At 47.3% G+C, this 18,314-nt stretch overlaps 2 protein-coding genes and 1 long non-coding RNA gene across 4 annotated transcripts; 1 reads left to right on the plus strand and 2 right to left on the minus strand.

Moving 5' to 3' along the window:
• The first annotated feature begins 123 nt into the window (after window positions 1–123).
• On the plus strand, window positions 124–14,406 carry STAT2 (signal transducer and activator of transcription 2). 2 transcript variants are annotated; one of them, XM_010976855.3, is made up of 24 exons: window positions 128–326; window positions 2,325–2,468; window positions 2,624–2,777; window positions 3,125–3,229; window positions 3,406–3,495; window positions 3,576–3,651; window positions 4,087–4,172; window positions 4,337–4,485; window positions 6,750–6,908; window positions 7,016–7,108; window positions 7,325–7,384; window positions 7,798–7,818; window positions 8,052–8,145; window positions 8,295–8,342; window positions 8,423–8,506; window positions 8,653–8,751; window positions 8,853–8,988; window positions 9,093–9,145; window positions 9,256–9,350; window positions 9,980–10,116; window positions 10,269–10,451; window positions 10,688–10,745; window positions 11,681–12,015; window positions 12,457–14,406. In XM_010976855.3, exons 2-24 carry the CDS (start codon window positions 2,338–2,340, stop codon window positions 12,597–12,599), a joined length of 2,589 nt encoding a protein of 862 aa, XP_010975157.1. In that variant the 5' UTR covers window positions 128–326; window positions 2,325–2,337; the 3' UTR covers window positions 12,600–14,406. The 2 variants fall into 2 exon arrangements, with proteins under 2 accessions (XP_064347170.1, XP_010975157.1); XM_064491100.1 differs by lacking the exons at window positions 11,681–12,015; window positions 12,457–14,406 and adding an exon at window positions 11,273–11,674 and having other exon boundaries at window positions 124–326.
• IL23A (interleukin 23 subunit alpha) lies at window positions 13,497–14,045 on the minus strand. Its single transcript, XM_010976854.3, has 2 exons — window positions 13,877–14,045; window positions 13,497–13,776 (listed from the first exon to the last, which is right to left on the minus strand). The coding sequence occupies exons 1-2, from the start codon at window positions 14,042–14,044 to the stop codon at window positions 13,615–13,617; spliced, it is 330 nt and encodes a 109-aa protein (XP_010975156.2). The 5' UTR covers window position 14,045; the 3' UTR covers window positions 13,497–13,614.
• Window positions 14,273–15,402, minus strand: LOC135322399 (uncharacterized). The gene is made up of 2 exons (XR_010382945.1): window positions 14,847–15,402; window positions 14,273–14,636 (listed from the first exon to the last, which is right to left on the minus strand). It is a non-coding gene; the product is annotated as an uncharacterized LOC135322399 (long non-coding RNA).
• Window positions 15,403–18,314: the final 2,912 nt, after the last annotated feature.

The following is an 18,314-nucleotide window of genomic DNA, read 5'->3' on the forward strand; positions in this document are numbered from 1 at the left end:
TTAGCTTTTCTACCAATCGCCGCGGCTGGAGGTGTGGTTTCGGCTCAGCTTGTCCCGCCCCGCGGAGAGGGAGGAGTTGTGCTGGCACCAATGAGCTCACAGCCTGGTGAAGAGCTGGGCTGAATGGCAGCCAGTGTCCGGGTGCCCAGCTGGGAATGGCGAGTTTTGAGCTTCAGCAGCTCACAGAAGCTTGCGACAGGGGGCGGTTCCGAGAGGCGGGCCGAAGCCAAGGGCGTCGCAGGAGGTCCTGGTGCCGGAGCTCCCTCTGGGGACCGGAAGCCTGCACGGGAGCTACTGGAGGAAGCGGGGGCTGAGACCCTGACCAGGTACGGTCCCTAAGAGGGCGCTCAGGGGTGAGGGTGGAGGCGCGAGTTTCTCCTTGTGAAGGGAGGCAGGTTCTGGTTGGGTACGCCCTGAAGGAGTCAGACTCTGTCCCCAGGTTGAAATAGGAGCTGTCGCCTGCTGCATCCTCCTGTCCAACTTAGGTCCCCAACCCCAAAGCCCACCTCCCCAAACACCCTGTAACTTCCAAGACCCGAAACCTGGCATTGTTGCATTGATTCAGTGTCTTAGCCAACGCTTTTACCTTCTGGTCTGTGTTATTTTTGATCCTCACCCCCCAAAAAACAATGCCTAAAGGTATCATTATTTGTTAAACTGTAAGGTATAGAAAGGTGAAACGATTTGCCTAAGGTCACATACAAAATGCAGTTCATTTCAGAATAGCTTGTTGAGCACACAATATGTGCCTGAGAGCGTGACGGATAACTGGAGAAAAATGAATTTACAGTCCTTAACCTCGGTATTTGCAATGTATTTGGGAGGACTAGGTTTTCTGTTTTTGTTTTTCATATTTAAACCTCAGGGTTTACTTGCCGCCTTGCTCTTTTAATGTCAGCCGATTAGTTCCTGGGGAATTGGGGCCTCGTCATTTGTTTTTTAAAAACAGTACAGGTATACCTGGGGGGAGGGTATAGCTCAGTGGTAGAAATGCGTTCCTAGCACGGAGGAGGTCCTGGGTTCAATTCCCAGTACCTCCATTGAAAAAAATAAAAGTACAAGTACATAGTTTAAAAAGTCAAGTTAACCCTAAAAGAATTAAAATGAAAAACAGGAGCCCCTGGCCAATCCTTTCCTTTCCCTGTTCCTACTTCCTAGAGGTAGAAAAGCATCTCATAAGTATTAATTCTGGTAGAAAAGAATCTCTCCCACCGCAAGCATTTGATCTGTAATAAAGTCGTGTGACCTCTTTTTAGACCACGGATGTGGGTGTTTATTCTTTTCTGTTAGGCTCAGGCTGCAAGAAGTTTTGATTTCCTAAACAGACAGATGGCAGTGGGCGGGGAAAGGTAGGCAAAAGATTCTCCACCCAGCCTGCTTGGTGACAAGCAAAAGCCAGTTTTGAGTGAAAGTTCTCACAAAGTTGATAATCCACTTGAAGAATCAGAGATTGACTGAGGCCATAAAAGTGTCAAAATCTTAGGAATTGCGATTAAATACCCTTGCACAGTATTTAAGCATCTTCTAGAATGGAGCTCCTCCTTCCAACATGGAGAGCAGTTTATAGGGTGTACCTTATGTTCAAGGAGGTTTTAGCCCCTGGCAAAGCCGTGGGGCCAGCAGGGATAATGCTGAAGTAAATACTTAGGACCAATCTTTAAACACTCCGGCATAAATGAATACAAACACAAACAGGTAAATTTAAAATCAATTCATTGGGGGAGATAGATGAAATAAAGATGGTAGAAATATCATTAATGTTCGTTGAAGCTGGATGATGGGTACATGGACGATCCTTGTACTAGTCCCTCTACTTTGTTGTGTGTTTGAAAATTACCACTGAAACAAAAAGGCCTACATATTGGAGCTCTTAAATAGTACTCCCTGGAAGAATGTGTACCAAACTGATAATACTGGTTACTTCCGGAGAGGAGGGGAAAGGACCAAGATTGGGGGTGGGTGGGGCAATCTAGACTAATTTTTTTTCTTACCTGTATAATTTAAAATTTTTTAATTTGTGGGGAGGGTTATGTGCGAACTCTCTGTATTTTCTGCTCAATTCTGTTGTGAACCTGAAACTGCTCTAAATGAATCAAGTCTATATAAAAATGTTTTTAGGGGAGGGGATAGCTCAGTGGTAGAGTGCCTACCTAGCATGCACAAGGTACCCCAGTACCCCCACTTAAAAAATAAGTAATTATCTCCTCCCATAAAAAAATAAAGAAAGGGAAAAAAATTTTTTTTAATTTGTAATAATAAACAATCACGAGACCATGAATGATTTAGTCCAGCCGAACTTCCAATTGGAAACCTGCATCCTTCAGGCTCAGGCCCCAAATGGCGCAGTGGGAGATGCTGCAGAATCTTGACAGCCCATTTCAGGATCAGTTGCACCAGCTCTACTCTGATTGCCTCCTGCCGGTGGACATTCGGCAATACTTGGCTGTCTGGATTGAAGACCAGAACTGGTAAGGCCATTATGAAGTTGAGGGGATGAGGAAAGTGATTTCTTTCTTCTGAGCCCCCAGGATCCTGGAGATATCAGGGGCAAAAAGGAGTTGGGAGGCCTCAAGATAGTAGAAACCCTGCAGAAATACTAATCCTTGTCCTTCCTGGTCCCCAGGCAGGAAGCTGCACTGGGCAATGATGATTCCAAGGCTAATATGCTATTCTTCCACTTCTTGGACCAACTGAACTATGAGTGTGGCCGCTGCAGCCAGGACTGTGAGCGTTTTTTGTTACAGCACAACTTGCGAAAATTCTGTCGGGACATTCAGGTATGTGGAGGAGCTGGGAATAACAAAGTAGGAATGGGAGCTGGGTGTAGAGGAGTACATTTTAGGGTATGGAACATGGAACAGGATCTGGAGGTTCAAAGGGTTGGAGGAAGATCTGGGGAAAAGGGGACAGAGCCTCGACTTTGGAGATCACTGGCAGAGAGAAGAGCAGTCTAGGTGATCCTGTTGGGAGGAGGCTAGGGTTGGAGAGACCAGTAGTGAAAAGGGGTAGGGCTTGGGACCCTGAAGGAGGGGGAAATACTGAGGTCACTGATTGGGAGGATCTAAGATGGTAGTTCATTGATGGCAGTTGAGCTAAATGAATCCTTTTTCTTTTCCTACTGCAGGCCTTTCCCCAGGGCCCTACCCAGTTGGCTGAGATGATCTTTAATCTCCTTCTGGAAGAGAAAAGAATTCTGACCCAGGCTCAGAGGGCTCAGAGGGCTCAGTTGGTGAGAGCAATTTGGTGGTGATGCTGAAAGCTCCTGGAGTAGAGAGGGACCATGCAAAAAAACTCAGGAAATTTGTCTCAGAACAATATCACTCCACATCCTGTGATATAATTTCCGGCCTGGATTTCAGGGATGAAAGGTCAGAGTTGAAATGTACTCAGAGCCTCTTATTTCAGGAGCAAGGAGAGCAAGCCCTTGAAGCACCCGGGGAGAGCCAGCAGCATGAGATTGAAACCCGGATCCAGGAATTAAGGACGATGATGGAGGTTGGTAGATGTGGCAAGAGCCAGGGTGGGCAGGGTCTTTCCACGGGAGCAGCCTCATCTAGGTCTCATCTCCTCTGCAGAAGCTGGTGAAATCCATCAGCCAACTGAAAGACCAGCAAGATGTCTTCTGCTTCCGATATAAGACCCAGACCTCAGGTAGGAAGCACATAGAGGGACGGGAGAAAGGAGCCTACTGGGAGGTCAAGGGTGGAAGAGAGCAGCAGGGAAAAGCCTCAGTAGGCAACAGGCACCTTTGGCTACGTCTCACTGGTTGTGGTCCTGCTGTCGTGCCAAGCAAAAAGTGCCAGGGTACATTGTAGAGGTTGGGCTGGAGGTGTGGCTGAGGGACAGCTAATGAATGTTGGAGGAGATGCTTGGGAAGCTGCCTTAGCAGATTAAGTCAGCTTCTGGTTCTAGCAAGGCCATTCAGAATTCGCCTGAGGGCCCAGGTGTGCCTGTGCTCTGCTTGGTTCCCCTTCTTTTCCCTTCAAAATTCCCCTCTCCTGACTCCGATTGAGGTCTAGGTTGGGAAGGAGAGGGGGAGGAGCCTTAGGTCTGCACACTTTTCTCACTCCTGCTCCTGCCATCCAGCGAGGACACCCTCTTTGGACCCCCATCAGACCAGACAGCAGCAAATTCTGCAGGAAACTCTCAATGAACTGGACAAAAGGAGAAAGGTGGGAGGCAGAAGACAGAGGGAGTGGGCAGCAGGGAACTGGGGAAAATGAAGGATCTGAGAGCCCTGGCCTCCTAGCCTTGGCTTCTTTGTCTCTTCATCTTTAGTTAGATGGTGGAGGGTGATGGTGAGAGGTGCTCAGTACTCACTTTATGTCTTTCCTAGGAGGTGCTGGATGCCTCCAAAGCTCTGCTAGGCCGATTAACTACCCTGGTCGACCTGCTGCTGCCCAAGTTGGAGGAGTGGAAAGTCCAGCAGCAGAAAGCCTGCATTGGAGCCCCACTGGATGGAGGGTTGGAGCAGCTGGAGAAGTGGTGAGAGGCACCTCCCTGCCCTCATGCTTACCCAGCCCTAGTCCTAACTACCTCTCTGTGCTTTGTAGGTTATAACGCCCTGTATATGACAAGAGATATTTCCCTCCTTAATCTCTGCTCCCCAGAATGATCCCTGCTCCCTTGTCTGGCTGCAGCTCTGCTCTTCATTCTCACCACCCAGGCAGCATGGAGCCCAGTCTTTGCTTGGGGAAAGTAATGGACTGATCCACAGTCTGATTTCTACTTCCTGTTTAATCATCTGAGAAATATCTTTTTACTTTTTTTTTAGCAAAATGAATATAAAGCCAAAAAAATAAAAGAAAAGAAAAGAAGGAAAATTATCTATTACTTTAATATCCAGGGTAGCTACTATAATATTATTAAACAAAAATAGAATCATACTGTTCATACCATTTTGAGACCTGTATGTTTGTTTGTTTTTAACTTAGCAGTATATTATATTTACTCATGTTACTTTTTTTATTTTTACTTTTTGGGAAGAGGGGGTCATTAAGTTTATTTATTTATTTTTTTAATGGAGGTACTGGGGTTTGAACCCAGGACCTCGTGCATGCTAAGCATGCACTCTACCACTGAGCTAGATCCTCCCCATCACCTGTGTTACTTTTAATGGCTGCATCATAGTTCCCTACGTGAAAGTAATATAATTTAATTAATGAGCTCCTATATTTTGACATTTAGATTGTTTTTAATTTCTTGCTGTTTTTAATTTCTTGCTATTGTTTTCCAGCAAACTCATTATTTTAAATTAATTTTATTGTGGTGTAGAAGAAATAACTAATGTGTCCTTCAACATATTCCAGAAATACCTAGTTAAATATTTTCTCGTGAGAAAATTCATTATAATTTAAACTATTAAAAATATACCACAACAGTTCAGGTAAATTGAAAACAGATGAATAGGGCTTAGGGTACAGGATAAGTATTTACATTACAGTTGCATCTATATTCACTATCTTCTACAGGGGTTGGCAAACTATGGCCTGTGAATGATTTCTTACTATTTTAAACAGTGCTGTAGTAAGTAACCTCATAGCTACATCTTTCTTTACATCCCTAGTTATTTCTGTAATGTAAGTTACCAGAAGTAGTATTCCTGGGTTAAAGTATATACCTTTTTATGTTGGTGGTGGTGGTGCTGTCATTATGTTGTTTCTTTGTTTCATTGTTTTTAATACAAAGATTTCTTGCTTTTTCTGATCATAAATATAATGCAAACCAGTTGAAAAATTTTCAGACAACTTAAAAGGGAAAAAAAGTAAAAATTCCCCATCTGCATAATCTGATTGTGCAGAGGTACCCACTATTAATGCTTTTGAATACATTTTTCCAGATTTACCCTATGCATATATACAAATACACATCTATTTTAGACAGAAGTCAAATTATATCATATATGTACTATCCTGTAATTGTTTTTAATTTAATATTCTTGGATTTTTTTAATGTTAAAAATTTGAGCCTGTATCATTGTTTTTATTGGTTGCATAGTATTCCATCATGTGAATATGCCATAATTTATATTCCCAATATCAATTGTTTCTAATTTTGCTATTACAAATAACAAAACTATGAACTTCCTTGTACATTTGTCTTTGTCCATTTGTCTGATTATTTCTTTCAGATATATCTTAGAAATGGAATACTGCAAAATGTATGCACACTTTTTGAGGCTTTAAAAAAAGATAGTTCCAAACTGTTATCTCTGTCTGTTTGCTTATATGTAGTGGATGATTCTTTTCCTGTCACCACGTTGCCCAATATTTTTTTTTCATTATAGAGAAAGTAAAATACAGAAGTTAAAAGTGTGGATTGTGCAGCCAGACTGCCTGGGATCACATACAACTTCATCCCTTACTAGTTTTAAGTCACTTAATCGTTCTGTGCCTTAGCTTTATCATCTGTAAAATGGGGATAATAATAGTACCTATCTCATGGGATGGTTGTAAGGATTAAATTCATGAATATGTACAAAGCACTCAGAATAAGTAGTACATATCAAGCATCATATGAAAGTTAGGTTTATTATGTTAATAAATCTCTTAGCAGTTTTATATGTAAAAGTGGCTTCAATTTTCATTTCTTGGATTATGAACCATGTTGAATAATCTTTCATTTGCTTCCTGGGTTCCGTTTTCGTCTCAATTTCTGACTCTCCCCATAGTTAAAGAAGAGCTCCTGAAGTCTGTTTGGGGGTTCTGGGACACCCATGGGCTCTCTCTCCCTTGGATTCTGTCACCCAGGTTCACGGCTGGAGCAAAGCTGTTGTTTCACCTGCGGCAGCTGCTGAAGGAGCTGAAGGGGTTGAGTGGCATGGTTAGCTATCAGGACGACCCTCTGAAGAATGGGGTGGACCTGAGGAAGGCCCAGGTCACAGAGCTGCTGCAGCGTCTGCTCCACAGGTCTAGAGGCCAGGGAGGGACTTGAGGGAGGCCAGAGGGAAGGAATCAGGGGAGCCACCCTTACAGATACTGACCTACGTGTGTTCTCGCCACATCTCTCTCCCCAGAGCGTTGGTAGTGGAAACCCAGCCTTGTATGCCTCAAACTCCCCATCGACCCCTCATCCTCAAGACAGGGAGCAAGTTCACTGTCCGAACAAGGTTGGCATTCCAGAACTCACCCCTGTTTCCTTTTTCTAGCCCCGGCACTGTTTGCTTTCTGGCTTTACAAATCTTCCTACCCTTGGCTGTTTCTTTTCTCTTTTCTCTTCAATCCACTTACCTTTTCCATTCTCTTCCCTTATCTTTTTCAAATATCTGGTCTATCCAGGAGATTGAGGTTGTCCACTTTCTCCCATCTACCTCCCTCCCCTGCAGGCTGCTGGTGAGACTCCAGGAAGGCAATGAGTCTCTGACCGCGGAAGTCTCCATTGACAGGTAAGTTGGGGTGGGTGAAGGGTGGGACTAAGGGGTGGCCAGGACATGGGGTGGTGGGTTGGAGGAGACCCCTACTCTCCACAACAGGGCTCGAGGGATGTTCTCCCCCTTCCATTCCTGCCTCATAGAAATAACTCATCCTTTTTGTTGAGCGCTTACTGTGTGACATGCAGCTTGTCCACTACTCAATTTAGTTGTCACAGGAACCCCATGTGTTAGGTATTATCAATGCACCATTCAAATGAGGAAACAAATTCAGAGAATTTGTGTTTCTAGTGCAAGGCCATATAGCTAGTGAGCTGCAGGTTTGGGTTTGAACCCAGGTCTTTCTGATCCCCATAATCAAATTCCTAACTTCTATACTATTTTGCTACCATTGATTTTTTTGTGTGTGTGTGTGTATTTCTTTTCAGGAATCCTCCCGAATCACAAGGGTAGGTGCCTGACAGGAATGCTGCCTGCAAACATTTGTGTACTGCATGACCTGCACAACCACATGTGGCAGCCCTGATGGGGGCACAAACAAGGAGGAGGTTGATTTTGGGTGGTGTGTGGACAGAGGGAGGAGGGGAGATCTGAAATGAAGTGGAGCTTTTGTTGTTTTCCTGCTGAGTTTTTAGAGTAGCTCCACTCCTGACCTCCATATATCTTCTTCATCCTGCAATAGCTTCCGGAAGTTCAACATTCTGACCTCAAAACAGAAAACTTTGACCCCCGAGAAAGGGCAGAGTCAGGGCTTAATTTGGGACTTCAACTATCTGGTAAGAAGGGATGGAATCTTAAGCTTCTAGTCCAATGGAACAGGCTGGGAGAAGTTCCCAGGCCTTGGGAAGTCCTGAGGGTAGAGCAAGGGTTCCAGGGACCCTGGGGTCCCACTCAAAGATTCCCTCTCCTTCCCCTCAACTCACAGAATCTGATGGAGCAGCGTTCAGGTGGTTCAGGAAAGGGCAGCAATAAGGTGAGGCCTGGACAGATGGTTGGGGGGCAGGAGGAATTTGCCAAAGGGCTCTCTGATCACTGTATCTTGGGCTGTCCCAGGGGCCACTGGGCGTGACAGAGGAACTGCACATTATCAGCTTCACAGTCAAATACACCTATCAGGGTCTGAAGCAGGAACTGAAAGTAAGTGAAAATGAAGCACACTGGGGGGAAGGCATAAGGAGGGGTGAAGCAGAAACCTCTTAGGGTGGGGTATTACCTGGCCCTTACCAAATGTCTGCAGCTAGAAGCATTACATCCCTCTTATGTGATTCCTATTTCCTCCCCAGACGGACACCCTCCCTGTGGTGATTATTTCTAACATGAACCAACTCTCAATTGCTTGGGCCTCAGTTCTGTGGTTCAATCTGCTCAGCTCAGACCCCCAGGTAGGAGATGAGGCCAACAGGTGAAGGGTGGCCAAGAGGGGAGTTGAAGTGGGGCATGAGGGCACTGCTTCTGAGCCAGCCTGTCCCTCCCACCTCTGCAGAATCAGCTGTTCTTCTCTGGCCCCCCCAAGGCCCCCTGGAGCTTGCTGGGCCCTGCTCTTAGCTGGCAGTTCTCCTCCTACATTGGCCGAGGCCTCGACCCAGACCAGCTCGGCATGCTGAGAGATAAGCTGTTTGGTACAGACCTTCTCCTTTTCTCTCAGCCTTTCCACAGCCTTAGTGCCCCCACCCTCCTTCCTGTCTGCCTCCTCCCATCATCTGAACTGTCTGTCTGCACACAGGGCATCACTCCAGGACTGAGGATGCATTTTTGTCCTGGGCTGACTTCACTAAGGTAACTCCCTGCATCCTGTGCAGCTAGACCCTGAAGCCCCATCCAGTTACTAGCCCTTCCTTTCACCGGGAGCAACTCCACATTTCTTCGTCTTTCCCTTCCTCCTTCAGCGAGAGAGCCCCCCTGGCAAGCTACCGTTCTGGACGTGGCTTGACAAGATTCTGGACCTGGTCCACGACCACCTGAAGGATCTCTGGAAAGATGGGTAAGGCCTTAGGCCTCTCTCCACCTGCCCCACCCCCCCAACCTTCTCAAGGCCCAGGTGCCTTTCTGGGCTTGAGAGTGGACTCTGTGCGCCCTCATGTGGCAAATAGGGGGAGAAAGCAAAAACTGGTGCAAGGTCACACTCCACCACGTTTGCAATAATAGTCTCGTAGCCAGCATTAGTCAAGCATCCGCTGTTTTCCAGAGCCTGCTGAGTGCTCTTTCTGAATTCTGTCACGTAATTCTTACAACCCTGCTGAGTGATGGGTGTTGCCACCCTCAAGTGAGGAAATGAAGGCTCAGAGAGGTTAAAGGGCTCATGCAAGGGGCAGAGTTGGAATTTCAACTCAGGCCTCTCTGACCCTAAGCCTATGCGCTTTCCTCCACACTGCCTGCTCATTTGTGTGGCACTCTGCCTTTTACAAGATGCTTTTCGCTGTGTGACCTCACTGAATCTTCACACCTCTTCCAACCCTGGGAGGTGGATGTTGTCAGGAAAGCTAAATGACTTGGCCAACATGGAAAAGTTTGTAACAGTTTGGCAGTGCCAGGGCCAAAACCTGGCACCCTTTCCCTGTATAAGGGGAGCAGAGAGACAAGAGGGCCTCACAGCTGCTCTCTGTGCTGCAGACGCATCATGGGCTTTGTGAGCCGAAGCCAGGAGCGCCGGCTGCTGAAGAAGACCATCTCTGGCACCTTTCTGCTGCGCTTCAGTGAAACATCGGAAGGGGGCATTACCTGCTCCTGGGTGGAGCACCAAGATGATGGTCAGCTGCTCTGCCCTGCCATTCCCACAGCCTCTCCCTTCGGCCCCTCTGCCTGCCCTTGGCTTCCCTGGCTCTGTCCTGAATCCCTTGGCAGGCTTGGGGTTGGGGAGCCTCTTCCCTCAAGCCTGCTTGTTCCTATATCCACTCTCCAGATAAGGTGCTCATATACTCTGTGCAGCCCTTCACCAAGGAGGTGCTGCAGTCACTCCCGCTGACCAAAATCATCAGCCACTACCAGCTGCTCACCGAGGAGAACATACCTGAGAACCCACTACGCTTCCTCTACCCCAGAATCCCCCGGGATGAGGCTTTTGGCTGCTACCAACAGGAGAAAGGTGAGGATCATTGATATGCGTCACTGGTAGATTACAGAGATTCACAGGCATCCACAAATCCAACTCCATCCTTCCAACATGGAAAAACTGATTTCCAGAGAAATTAAAGGATTTGTCCATGGGACACTGCTAGTTAGCTGGGAGACATGACTGTCAGGACTGTCTGCACTAGGGGACCCTGGGGCTATGTGCCCAATCCACTGACCTCCCCCTCCTCCTGTGTCCGTTCCCCACAGTTAATCTCCAGGAACGGAATAAATACCTGAAGCATAAGCTCATTGTGGTCTCTAACAGGTGAGCTATGAACTCTTCACCCATCCTCCCTAACCCTCTTTGGCTCATATAGTGACCCAAACCTGCCCAGTTCCTGTCTCTCCAGCCTTCTCTCCTACTGACCCATACTCTCCAACCCTCTAGGTTTTTTCCTGGTCTTTTAGTCTCTCTCCTCTCTATGTTCCTGCTGCCATCCTTAGGTTGTCTCTACAAGGGTTCCCTGACAATAATGGCCCTGATCGGCAGGGGGTTGGGGGTGGGGGGTATAGCTCAGTGGTAGAGTGAATGCCTAGCATGCACAAGGTCCTGAGCTCAATCTCCAGTACCCACATTTTAAAAAATGGTCATCATCACTGCTGTTAATGGGCACCTACTTGATGCCAAGCATGGTACTAGATTTTTTTAGAACATTTTTTTCATTTAATCCATATGGGAACCCATTTGAGTCAGTAATGATAACAGCCACGTTTAATGAAAGTTTACTATGTGCCAGGCATTGGGCTAAATGCTTTGTGTTCGTTTTCTCATTTATTGAATCTTCTTAATAGTCCTATGAGGCAGAAGACACTGTTATTAACTGTTTTCATCTGAGAAACCAGAGGTTTAGTGCGTTGAAGTGGCATGCCCAAGGTACATGGCTAATCAGTGATCCAGGTCTGTCAATTTCCAAAGCCCTGCTTTTAACCATCATGCTGCATCTCAAGTATTATGAGGTATTGTTCCCTTTTTACAGATGATAAATCTGAGGCTCAGAGAGGTTAGGTCACTTTGCCTAACGTCACCAAACTAGTAAATAATATGATTTAAATTCTGGTAAGCCTAACTCCAAAGCCGGGGCTCTTAAGCCATCTGCTCTGTTGCCTTTTTCGACTAGAGAGATAGCCTCTGCTTGCTCTGCCATTCTCCACTTCACCTAAACCACTGAGCCCTGCTTCTCTCTGTACTGGGGTGTCTAGACAGGTGGATGAGATGCAGCAACCGCCAGAGCTGAAGTTGGAGCCAGAACTGGAGTCATTGGAGTTGGATCTGGGGCTGGCACCAGGGACAGAGTCAGGGCTGGGCCTGGACTTGGAGCCGCTGCTGGAGACAGGGCTGGATCTGGGGCCAGCCCTGGAGTCCCCTCTGGAGCCCGTGTTGGAGCCCACACTAAATGAGGTGTCCCAGAGCGTCCCAGAGCCAAGCCCAGGACCCAGACTGAAAGAGGAGCCTCTTCTAGCGCATATTTCACAGCCAGTGCCAGAGCCGGATTTGCCCCATGATCTGAGACACTTGAACACTGAGGAAATGGAAAGTAAGTGATGAGGGGGAGGGTATAGCTCAGGGGTAGAGTGCATGCTTAGATGCTTAGCATGCATGAGGTTCTGGATTCAATCCCCAGTACCTCCATTAAATATAGACAAACAAACAAACAAACCTAATTACTCCCCCCACCACCAAAAAAAACCAGAAATTAAGTGATGAGATGCGGCTAGGGAAGAGGGGACACATTCCCTTTCCCATCTCCCCTCCCTCACCCATTACAGAAAAAGGCTGTGCTCTAAGCTCCTCATTGGAGAAAGGCTTATTTCCCTGGGGTTGCTTTTATTAGGAAATGTACATGCCTTCCCTTGCCCCACCTGAGTGCCCTCTCAGGCCAGGCCTCTGCTGCCTTCCCCCCACCCCCCTTTTTTCCTGCTGGTTTGGGAACTCCTTGCCTAAGATCAGGGCCTTACTTTTTCTCTGGACTATCTAGTCTTCAGGAACAGTATGAAGATTGATGAAATCATGCCAAATGGTGACCCACTGTTGGCGAGCCAGAACAACATGGACGAAGCTTACATCTTCCAATCCAGCCATTTCTACACGGATGGGCCCCTGATTCCTTCTGACTACTAGGAACTACGTTTCTTCTGTTATCTCCTTATGTTTTGCCTATCCTACCCCTCACATCATGAGGATGTGAAATCAGGCATGTGCCCCTTCAAAGCTGGATTAACCCTGGGATTTGGAATGAGAGGTGGACGCATAATATGGGTAAGGAAGAGTCACCAATGAATCAGAACAGATGTTGGCCATAGTTCCAACAAGGATCCTGGAGGCTGCCTGCTGTGCTGGGAGGTATAGGGATTCGGGGGCAGGCCAGGACAGTTCAGAGGTACTTGGAGGGCTCAGGGCAGTGGCTTTTTAGTATGGAAGGATTTCAACATTTTTGTAGCTGATAAGGCTAACCTGGTGCACACTTCATCTTCCTGGGATGCCCTTTCTGCTCAGAACTTCTGATCCTGTAGTGATTGGGACTACTGTCTTTGGTGAAATATATACTCTTGGCTAAAAAAGCAGGGAAGGAAACCCTGGGTCAAGGAGCAAGAGGGCCACACTTCGGAGCCCTGCTTCCTAATCACAACCTTCTGTGATCTCATTCAACTTGCTTAGCCATATAGGGATTAAGGCCAAAAAGATCCCATTTACTCTATATCCCAGGGAGTCATGAGGAAAGATCCCTCTCCACCATAGCCCTGCAGAGTAGAAGGCTATATTTTGTAGTGCTTTGGCCCTGTTTTTCCATTTTTTCTTTTTCCCAACAAGCCTAGAAAGTAGACTCAGATATCCACATAAATAAGTCTTTATTGAAAAAAGTACATAATTCATTATAAATATAATAAATAATCCTCCTCCCCAAACCACTATGAGGATCAATAATCCCCAAATTTCCCTTCCCATGTAATAAATATTCAACCTTGTCCTAAGGCAGCATTGTAAGTCAGTCAGTATTGGTAATTTTTCAACAGAGCAAGTCCCCATAAAATTACTAAACTGATTAACTTGTGGGCTCACAGGTGTCTAGGCTGATAGATTCGTTGTAGCATTGCTGAGCCATGGAGGTCTGGGTGCCACCCTTAAGCTGTTGGATTTAGGGGCTCAGGGTTGCTGCTCCATGGGCAAAGACCCGGGCAGCTACAGCCACAAAGGCCTGGAGGCTGCGAAGGATCTTGAGGCGGAGAAGAAGACGCTGCCACGGCTGGCTGGGACTAGGGCTTGGAGTCTGCTCAGTCTCCCAGTGGTGACCCTCAGGCTGAAAGGACACAGGACACAATCAGAGAGGATTCTAGATCCTTCAACCCCCAGGCCCTGACACCTGCAAGCCCTCCCCACCCCAGATCCCTAGCTCATACCTGCAAGAGTTGCCTGAGGCCCAGCAAAGAGGCATGAAGCTGGCCCACAGGGCCATGGGGGAACAGAGAAGCCTCCCCGGTGAAAATGTCTGAGCCCAGCAGCTTCTCGTAAAAGACCAGGCCTTGGTGGATCCTTTGCAAGCAGGACTGGGCAGAAAAGAAAGCCATGAAAAACACCAGATACCTTCTAATCACTCTATTTACCGAAGACCCATCTGATGTTTGCCATTCTTAGGCATGGCTGACACCTGAATATTTGCGTCCTCACAGAATTCATATGACCCCCAGCATGATGGCATTAGGAGTTTGGACCTTTGGGAGATAATTAGGTCATGAGAATGGAGCCCTCATGAATTGGATTATTGCTCTTATACAAGAGACCCACAGAACTCCCTAATCCCTTCCACAACGTGAGGATACATGAAGTCTGCAACCTGGAAGAGGGCTCTCACTCAGCCATGCAGGTACCCTGATCTCAGACTTTCAGTCTCTAGAACTGTGAGAAATAAATGTCTCTTGTTTATAAATTACCCTGTCTGTGGTTGGTGGTTATGGAAGGCTGAATGGACAAGGACAAATACAACTTTTACAAATTCACCACGGTGTCCAGTTCTGTCCCCAGTCCCCTCTTCCTTGTGGCTCAGCCTCATCTTAGTACCTGACTGTTGTCCCTGAGTCCTTGGGGATCACAGCCATCCCCACACTGGATATGGGGGACACCATTTGTAGTTTCATCTTCTCCCTCTTCTCTTGGTAGATCCTGGAATGGAGGAGGGGGTAGAAGAATGAAGAAATAATTACTTTCAAACCCCACCTGGATTCTCAGGCCCTGACTCCCCCTGGAACCCAACCCCCTTGTCCTCTTTTACCCCTTCAACCCTCCAGCTTCCACCCCAGGCCACAGAGTCTTCCACTGCAGCCTTGGAGAGTTTGGATGGGCTCCTGTTTGGTCCCAGAGGCTGCCACTCACCACATGTCCCATTGGCAGATGTGCACTCCAGGCCAGCATGCAGAGCTGCTGTGAGAGCTGCTGGCCCTGAACCCAGGCAGGGCTGTTGCCCTCCGGCACAGCCCGGCCCTGAGTGGTCCAGGGCAGCACCAGCAGCAGCAGCATCACAGCTCTGCTTCCCAACATCTTGTTGCCTGCTTCTCAAATCTGGCTGGCTCCGTGCCTTGCAGTCCCTGTGGAATCTCTATTCACTTCCCCTTGCTCTGAGCCTGATTCTCTCTGTTCTGGTGTGTCTCTGGTTTGGTTCCCTCTGTTGTGCACCAAGTTTCTGAGCTGCTTCCTGTAGATTTTCTCCCCTTGTCTGAGTCTCTTTTTAAGATCCCTGCATTGGAAGACCCGCCCTTTATACTAGCAGGTGACTCACAGCAGGTGGGATTCCCCTCCCTGCATCATCCCCCTCCGTGGGGAGCCCAGGTATGCAGCCTCAGTCCCAGGGGAAATGAGTCGTGTGGTTGCTGTGGCTGGAGGCCTGGGATGAGACTTATGTGTAATGCTCTCCAGGAATCTAAGTGGCTGCGGGGTGGGGGGGGGGGGTGGAGTAGGAGTAACGAATATTTAAATGAATCAAGTCTCAAGTTCCTTCCTGTTTAACCTTTCCCTCATCTTTTTGCCTCTCAAAGCTATATTCTCCCTCCCTTCAAACCAACTCTGATTTCCTCACCTCCTCCTGCCTGAGTTAAAAACCAAAAGAGAAGCATTCATTTATCTCGCAATAGAATGGCAAGTTCAGTTTGGAATGAAGTTTGGTTCCCACCTGATGCCCTCAACCTAAGAAAAAAGGGGCTTCTTTTTCTCTGTTGGGAGCGTTGTTTTTTCCACTAGGAGAGAATGGATAAGAAAACACTTTGTGAACTGGGAAGCCACATAAGTTCAGCATAAGGTATTATTGCTCCCTCACTTCAGGTCTCACTCTGGAGGCTAGAGGGCTGCTGGAGAGAGAGCTGTGGCTAAGAACCAACTGATTCTTCAGCCTTCGTGGCTCAAGTGTCATGGGCTCTGTGGGATTCAGGTGATTTTGTGGGGGTGGGGAACACCAGTGTAAGCAAAGGCTAGAAATCCAACTTAGATACTTCAGCACCCAGTCCCTTCCCCATGGCTAGGAAGTCTGGGAGTTCTGCGTAGTTGAAGGTGCACAGTGTCAATGACCCTGGCTGGTCCTTTAGCCTGTTGCATCCATGGGTAAAATCCGCTGACACTGATTTCATCACCATCCCTGATGCAACATTCAGTGAAACAGCTGAGAGTGTGAGGTCGGGTGTGGGAGTGGAGGGTGGTCTAAATCTGGGACTGCCCCAACCCCAGTGGAGGGTCCCAGGACAATTTGGACGTCAGAATGAGGCCATGGATGACCACACAGATGGCTCCCAAAGCCTTCCCAAGAGGTTGACCCTTTTTCTCTGAGAAATTTACCCTTGATAGAAGTCTTCCTTCCCTTAGGACTATGTAAAACTGCCCAATGAAACTTCTGATTCAAATATGACTCTGTGGTAAATCCACTCTTTGGATAAACATTTCCAGCATCAGAGAGGTTATCTCAGTTTGAGTGAGAAATGGTTTGCCTCTTCTTACATCGGTGGATACACACGGAATAAAGACATTGGAGGTGGGGTGTGGGAGGGGGAAGGGGAGATCACCTCACTTTTGTATAATGTCTTCCATGCTTTTACCACCTCTGGTTCTCATTCTGGGAGCCCTTTAGGATAGGAGATGGAAGGTGAAAAGGAGGAGGAGGAAGTGGAGCCCTGGGGGATGGGATGAGAGGGACAAGGGTGAGTTGGAGGCACGGGGCTTTGTTTCACTTCCTGGTGCTTAGGGAGCTGGGTAGGAAGCAAGAGTGGTGGGGCGACTGTGGGACTGTTGTGTGACAGGAACTACTTCCAGGACTAGATCTGACCTGAAGCTGCAAGGAGACCTTGACGTCAGCAGGACCTCAACCGTTATGCAAATTACATTGACAAGACACTCCCATGCAGGCCTTTCCAGTTGGATGTCCAGATGCTAAATCCAGCTGAAGTTTCCCCAGGTGGTTAAAATTATGGCTTATACCCAACTCTCACTTTATGTCAAGTACTTGATTTAAGCACTTTTCACGTATTAACCCATTTAATTTTCACAACCACCCAGTGAGATAGGTACCATTATTATCCCCGTATTACAGATGAGGAAACTGAGATGCAGAGATAAGTAACTTGCTCAAGATCACAGAGCTACTAAGTGGCCAAAATTATACTGCAGATTTCAGAACCTGCATTCTTGGTCATTCCATTATATTGGACTATGTGAGGCGACACAGCATCTTAATAAAGCAGCTCATTTAGCCCAGGTATCCTTGGTATCTCAGGCTCTGTTATTCTCAGTGTGACGTCTTTCTTAATTTGAGACTTCAATATGGACATTTCTAAAGATGAACTGGCTCTGTCTCTCAGCACTGGTCTTTTTGGGAGACTTTAAATCTAGGGACCTGTGAAGTCAGCTGAGTTTGAGAGACCTTCTGAGTTAAGGTGTTTCTCCATCTATGATCTCTGAATAAGCCTAAGACCTGTCTGAGTCCTGGAAATTTAAATTATTGGATTCTTTTATGAAGGTCTATTTACCAGTCTTTATTGAGAGAGAAATGCTTTAAACTGTATCCTCTATAAGGAATTCCTTTCACCAAAAAGGCCCTCTCTGTGGCCTTTAGAAACTGAGCTAAAAAGCCCCAGAGACATCTAACAACCTGGATCTATTCCAAAGCAGTTCAAGCTCAGAGCTAGACTCCAAGAATTCCTCAGAGTTAGTGTTGACGCTAAACTTGTAAGAGCTGGAGGAATGCAAGTATCTCAATTTGCCCTTCTCCGCCCCTCTGAGGAATAACGTCCAGCTCCACGAGCTAGGGGAACTTGATAGCTGAGGATTCCCGTTCCCTGAAAATATTACCGGGGCCTCTAAGGAGGGAATAATCACAGATGGGAGTTTCAGACCGTAAAAGATGCATCTACTTGGGCCGTGTTAGGAGGCTGCCTCCCGCTTCCTTTTTTCTCTCCCATGCTTGGAAATGATAGGAAATGCCGGCGAGTTTCGGGGGTAACAGAGACGGAGGTGGCGGAGCGCTCACAAGAGCACCACAGGAAGAGGGGGTGGACTGGGCCATACTGGGAATACCCAGCAGTCGATTCCCAATGCTTTGGCTTGGGCTCCCCTTATTCTAGTTTCTAAAGCTATAGGGAGCATGAAGAGTTGGTTTCCAAGCCTAGGGCTAATTTTGTTCAAAGGAGGACTAGAAGAGAAGAGGTTACTGTCTAACGAGACCAAACACGGACAGAGGCTGACTCCGTTTGTCCTCAATTGCGTCCCGTAGCTCGTTTTTGCCCAGCTTCCGCGTCATACGTCTTCTCGCGGGGCGGGGTTAGGGGGTGTTTGCGCGCTCACACTGTACCTGGCTCCTTCCGA

This window comes from Camelus dromedarius, chromosome 11, assembly GCF_036321535.1.
Source record: "Camelus dromedarius isolate mCamDro1 chromosome 11, mCamDro1.pat, whole genome shotgun sequence".
Lineage (NCBI taxonomy): Eukaryota > Metazoa > Chordata > Mammalia > Artiodactyla > Camelidae > Camelus > Camelus dromedarius.

Bases quoted from the DNA above. Each gene is read 5' to 3' on its own strand.
- STAT2 (XM_010976855.3), top strand. From the start codon at position 2,338: ATGGCGCAGTGGGAGATGCTGCAGAATCTTGACAGCCCATTTCAGGAT. The intron at 4,486-6,749 runs GTGAGAGGCACC...TCTGTCACCCAG, and splicing joins TTGGAGCAGCTGGAGAAGTG to GTTCACGGCTGGAGCAAAGC. The intron at 7,109-7,324 runs GTTGGCATTCCA...CCTCCCCTGCAG, and splicing joins AAGTTCACTGTCCGAACAAG to GCTGCTGGTGAGACTCCAGG.
- IL23A (XM_010976854.3), bottom strand. From the start codon at position 14,044: ATGGCTTTCTTTTCTGCCCAGTCCTGCTTGCAAAGGATCCACCAAGGC. The intron at 13,777-13,876 runs GTATGAGCTAGG...GTGTCCTTTCAG, and splicing joins GCCTCAGGCAACTCTTGCAG to CCTGAGGGTCACCACTGGGA.